This window comes from Mytilus edulis, chromosome 3, assembly GCF_963676685.1.
Source record: "Mytilus edulis chromosome 3, xbMytEdul2.2, whole genome shotgun sequence".
NCBI classification, from domain to species: domain Eukaryota; kingdom Metazoa; phylum Mollusca; class Bivalvia; order Mytilida; family Mytilidae; genus Mytilus; species Mytilus edulis.
In genome coordinates, this window is record NC_092346.1 from 73,102,603 (window position 1) to 73,109,009 (window position 6,407).

The 6,407-nt window shown below is 34.5% G+C and overlaps 1 protein-coding gene across 1 annotated transcript in view; it reads right to left on the minus strand.

Annotated features, from left to right (window-relative positions):
- Window positions 1-5,001: 5,001 nt before the first annotated feature.
- The window catches only part of LOC139517375 (uncharacterized), a gene marked incomplete in the record, with an annotated part of 6,100 nt that continues 4,694 nt past the window's right edge, over window positions 5,002-6,407 (minus strand). Inside the window, 1 exon segment of the mRNA XM_071308357.1 lies at window positions 5,002-5,489. Coding sequence (XP_071164458.1) covers window positions 5,203-5,489 — 287 coding nt within the window.

Here is a 6,407-nt window from a genome sequence, read left to right on the forward strand (position 1 = left end):
ATCAATATCAGCCCTCGGAAACTTCGGCCCTCGGGACTGATATTGGTTTGTCGTTGTGATACAGCATGCGATACAAATTTCGCCATGTATTATTCTATATGTATCAACTGTTTGTTGAAAATACTTAAAGATTTCATATGACAGGATAATCATATCTGAATTGGGCATTAAACTTTTGGATCATCAGTGCTCTTCAACTTCAAACTTGATTTAGCCTTTTGACTTCTTTTTTCTTGTGTAACTGATGAGTATTTTACTCATGATATGACAATTCTTGTCCATTCGTTTTTGATGTGCTTTGTTATTTTATTTTGCCATGTGATTATGGACTTTCCTATTAGATTTTCCTCTAAGTTCAGTATTTTTGTGATTTTACTTTTTACAGACGTCTGGCATGCAAAATAAAAGCCTGCTATTCCAAACGGAAAGTTGAAGTAATTTCTTCGAAAGTTTAACAGAAACCTTCATGATTTGGTAGACATTTTCACTGTTTTATGATTTGCATGATGGATGGAAACATGGGGACTCTTCCTCTGAACACTAATTTGTTATCGCCCCACTTTGCTGTTGCGATTGCCTAATTGTTCGTGACTTTGGTAATTTACTGAATGTTTCAGCTATTGTTTCTCAAGATTTCTTTTAGAAGAATGAGCTTTGCTCATTAACTTTATAGTATTCGTTTGTTTTACTATGAGGAATCAAAAATATCCTTCTATAATTTCATATACTTCACTCCAGATAAGAATGAGTAACTAATATAATGTTAGATAAAGGCAACAGTAGTATACCGCTGTTCGAAAGTCATTAATCAATTGAGAGAAGACAAATCTGGGTTACAAACTAAAACTAAGGTAAACACATCTACTATAAGAGGAAAACAACGCAACAACAGGAACATTGAAGTGCAACAAAAAACTAAAGGACAATGCAACACAAACAGACACGAACTATAAGATAACAATTGCCATCTTCATGACTTGGTACAGGACATTTTAAACAAATCCTACTTTGTAAAGGATCGCACTGATTCAAACATTTTTTTTCTCTAAAACTGACATTATAAAGATGCTTTTATCGATTGACAACATAGTTATTACGTTTGGATGACGTGTTTTGCAACAAATTGTCGGTATTCCAATGGGAACAAATTTTGTACTACGGAGTATATGTATCCAAATTGATATGATATTCCCGCGCTTGTATTTCCTATCATGATGTTTTGATAGAGGTTTGCTGCTCACAAGGAAGCTATAAAACCAAGAGTTTCAAATGGTGAAGTTGAAATCATTCTTCGTAAATTTTACAGACGCCATCACGATTGGTCGACCGTTATGGAAAAAAAAACGTTTTACAGATGATATCGGATATGTTTCTTACGTCGTAACTATAATCCCCTTCCATTTTCATGAATGTGACCTACCAAATAAGATTTTTTACTGGGTTTGTAATAACATGAGTAACACGACGGTTGCCACATTTGGAGAAGGATCTGTTTACCCTCCGGAGCACCTGAGATGACCCCTAGTTCTTGGTGGGGTTCGTGTTGCTCAGTATTAGTTTTCTATGTTGTTTCTTGTGTACTTTGTCTATTTGTCTTTTTTTTTTTAAGCCATGGCGTTGTCAGTTTATTTTCAATTCATGAGTTTGAATGTCCCTCAATGACATGTATCTTTCGTCCTTCTTTTAATCAAAATGGGGGGTTGCGCTTTTATAGCAATGCTAAATATAACAATAAAATGACAACATTACATGACAGGACTTTAGTACAAATAAAGGCAAGAACATCCCGGAAAAAGAGAAATACACAAATAAACATTACAATAAGTCATTTTGGCATGCTAATAATTATCAAAGGTATCATGCTTATTAATTAATACGTGCGTTTTGTCAACATAAGACCAACCAGTGACGCTCAGATCAACAGAGTAAAGAATGGACGAAACATTACAATGCTAAATTTTCACTTTCTCCTTAAGATTAAGGATATTCGTTATGCCCGCGTCACACGGTGCCGATTTTTATAAACGATGCGAAAATTGTAAGTTCGTACGAAGTTGGTCCCGATCTCGTTAAAATACCAAAAAGTGACCGAAACAAGTACGATGAATAACGAAGTCTATACGATGGTGCCGAAATTATATACGATAGAAAAAGATGGACATACGAAGGTTAACCGAAGACGGGTATTTAAGCTTCATATCTCAGCCGAAGCCTACACGATGGATCACGAAGGCTACACGATGGATTACGAAGGCTACACGATGGACTACGATGATGGCGCGATGGCCATACGATGTCTAAAAGATACGAACAGAATTTCGACAACATATCGTTTCTGTACAAGTATGCCATGCATGGCGGGAAATCGATCTTTTTGTCTAATTCTTATAAAACTTAGTTTATTATCCCCTCTCCTACTACATGTAAGTTGCGTGTAGATAAAATTGTTATGGACACTCTAGAACCAAAATGCTCAAAACTTGGTATGGTGTTACTCGTTAAGAATATATTAAGCGCTATTGACTTTAAAGTTCAAAGGTCAAGGTCATAGTGGCAGTTGTAATACAAGGCAATATCACCCTTGTGGACACTCTAAAACCAATATGCTTCAAAGATTTTAACCACATTTGGTATATTGTTCCTCCTTGTAATGATCTGACATTTTTAACGTTCAAGGCCAAAGGTCAAGGTCATGCAGATGGAAATTGAAAATTGTAATAACATAATACACAGGAAATTGGTTGCTCATTTTTTTACCTGCTGGTTCGAAAGACAATATTAAAGGTTTTTCCAGTTACTGAATGCTTTGGTTGATTTCTAAAAAGAGTTTATGTATCAAATATGCATATTCAATTTACCATTTTCTGCATGTGTCATATCCACATATAGTGTCCATATATGTCCCCAATATGTTACATACGAGGGGATGCCACGCTCGGCATTGCCTTGTTTGAACTGTAAAATGTGTGCACTAGTCTGAATAATCACCCATAATTATGCCCATGTTTACTGATCTATCTTAAAGGTAAGGTAATGGGTTCGTTGATCCCTTTTATTCAAAAAGAGCTTTTTCCAGGAGAATATCATAATAATATAGACAAAAGGAAGGATGTGGGGAAAGCAACAAATGCGGCAAAATATGACATATAAAAAACAAGTAAACATTCATGCGACAACAAATCAGACGATACATAAAAAATCAGAATAATGAAGAAAAAGTTGGTTTCCCTATATACGTATACCTGCAGTGTTGGTGTACGAGGCGCGTTTATGATTTTCATTATGTTACTTGATATGAAAAATTGACAAAAAATAATATTCTACTTGTAAAAGTAAATCCTGAGCCTGTAATAGCTGCTCTTCTTGTTCCATTTGAATTAATAGAACAACGCTTTCGCCTTTCTTGTTCTCATAGAATCATATGATATGAGCTCCATGTTTTGTGAAAGTCTTTTTAACTGTAGTATTAGACTGACCAGTGCATATCGCGCATGGCACTTCAAATGTGTTTTAGCGCGAAAATTAACTTACATTTAGCTGGATTTATTGCCGTCGTAGTTCCATCTTGTCGCCTTCGTACTTTTATTCGATGGCAACACGACGGGATTACAAGGACTTCACGAAGTCGTGTTGCCATCGTAAGATCTTCGGGTATCTTCGTGATTCATTCGTGTAGACATCGTAATGTCAAAACTGTCCGATGGAAACGATGGAAACACGAATGCAATGTGGTTAAAATCTTTTGAAGCATATTGGTTTTAGAGTGTCCACAAGGGTGATATTGCCTTGTATTACAACTGCCACTATGACCTTGACCTTTGAACTTTAAAGTCAATAGCGCTTAATATATTCTTAACGAGTAACACCATACCAAGTTTTGAGCATTTTGGTTCTAGAGTGTCCATAACAATTTTATCTACACGCAACTTACATGTAGTAGGCGAGGGGATAATAAACTAAGTTTTATAAGAATTAGACAAAAAGATCGATTTCCCGCAATGCATGGCATACTTGTACAGAAACGATATGTTGTCGAAATTCTGTTCGAATCTTTTAGACATCTTAATCCATCGTGTAGCCTTTGTAATCCATCGTGTAGCCTTTGTAATCCATCGTGTAGCCTTTGTAATCCATCGTGTAGCCTTCGTGATCCATCGTGTAGGCTTCGGCTGAGATATGAAGCTTAAATACCCGTCTTCGGTTAACCTTCGTATGTCCATCTTTTGCTATCGTATATAATTTCGGCACCATCGTATAGACTTCGTTATTCATCGTACTTGCTTCGGTCACTTTTTGGTATTTTAACGAGATCGGGACCAACTTCGTACGAACTTACAATTTTCGCATTCGGGTGTCCATCGTATATAAAAATCGGCACAGTGTGACGCGGGCATTAACAACGCATACTTGTGTACTCTTATTTTGATTTTTTAAAGGAACAAACAAAAAGGATAAAATTGCAATAACAAAATAAAAAAAAAATTAATTAAATCCATGAAAGACAAACAACATCATGGCTAAATAAAAAAGGACAAATGCGACAACCAATAGCCGACGAAACATCATATAGAAAAAGAAAGACAAAGCAAGATAAATTCCATAAAACGAGGTTATTTATGGGTTCAATGAGTGGAACATCCGTCGTCATTGGTGATAATGATATTCAGTAACAGTCAACCAAGTAATGACAGTGAGCGTCTGTAAAATTTACTTTCCAGTAAATAATTTACTTATCACGAATATTCCTTGGTTTGAATATGCAGGTACTTCTGAAAGGTTTTGCTATATATAATAGTTTATAATGTTCAGAATAGGAAACGGGAAAATTTTTACAAAACAGGACTCCTCAAACAAATGTTTTACAAATTTATTTAGCAACAACCACAAACTGAACCAATCTTTGTTATAATAATCTTGTTTTATTTTCATATAGAATGTCCGTAAATAGGCAGACGTATTGGGATCGATTGGTGAATATAAGAGTCATAACAATTTCAAAACTTGATTAAAATCATTTTTAATATAATATGGTATATTCTAAGAACAATTTAAAATGTACTATTCCTCTTATTGATCTTGATGTCTCTTTAACTTTTCATATTGTTAACGTACAAATCAATATATAATATTGAAAAATAGATAAACCTTTCATAATTGAGTCGGAGAAGACAAACAGTCAAAGAACTTATTTTTACAACAGATTTAATTACGCTTTATACAGCTGTATCGTATCCTGAAATATTTAGTTGTGCCCATACAAGGATCTTTGGCTGGTGCATAAATACTGCATGCTTGTTTTCCATTACAACTCTTTTTAACATCCGGAAGAATATTTACTGGACCACATGATGTTGTTCCTATGTTTCCCATTGGACATGTTCTCACACTATTTCTTCCATATGTTGCTTGTTTCACATCGATGACTGCGTTCTTCGTTTTGTCACATTTTAACGTGGGGTCGTCGTCTATGCATATATGAATATTCATCACTACAAAAACAATGCCATAAATATAATTTGTAGCTAAAAGGTCTATGGATCCTGTTTAACTAAACTAAGGTGAATGCATAATTTTTGGGATGAAGGTGTCATCAACAATCCTTTGAAAACCAATAATTTTTTTGGACCAAATAAACTGAACAGAAAATTTAAAAAATGTTTGTATCGGTACTAAATTATATACCTCATAAGGAGCGAGACTCCGTGAGTCGACGGGGTAACCGTCTTTTGCTTTGCATGCATAACTTGTCACTCTCAATCAAAAAGTCGTATTCGAGTAAAGAACACAACCCGTAAAATAACAGATTATACGACTTCAATGGTATTTAAAGATAGAATACAACGATAACACATTCCTAGGGAGTTGAGACACACGCAACACGTCGTGTCTATTGAACAACTCGTGATGGTGATCATACAACTAATATAGGGTCGATGTCAGCCGACTATTGGATTTTTTTATGTATACCCATGTAAACGATGTACGTAAAGTGTGAACATTTCTGATGTGCAGATTAATGGAATACTGTTGCATCAACAAATTCACCAACTGATTAATGGGCTTTAAAACAAAAAGGTCAGCTCTATTCATTAACATTTATTTAAAATCTTTAACTGGATTTTTTTTTATCAAATGATTTCCTTTTCGATAAGTATAAATGTAAGCTATATTTTACAATTTACTAATGAATTTCAACTTGAAGAGTCTATGGATACAAAATTTCATAACATTCTAAACTTACAAATTCTTAAGCCTTATTTTTCATTCCTGTCGATAATAGAAAAGCACAATAATTAAAGGTTACACAGAGTTATACTCAATCTTAAATGATTTTGACCCTTCAAATAATTGAGTTTTCATAATCGGATAAAGGAGACGAAAATATGCTCATATTTTCTGTCAATTAT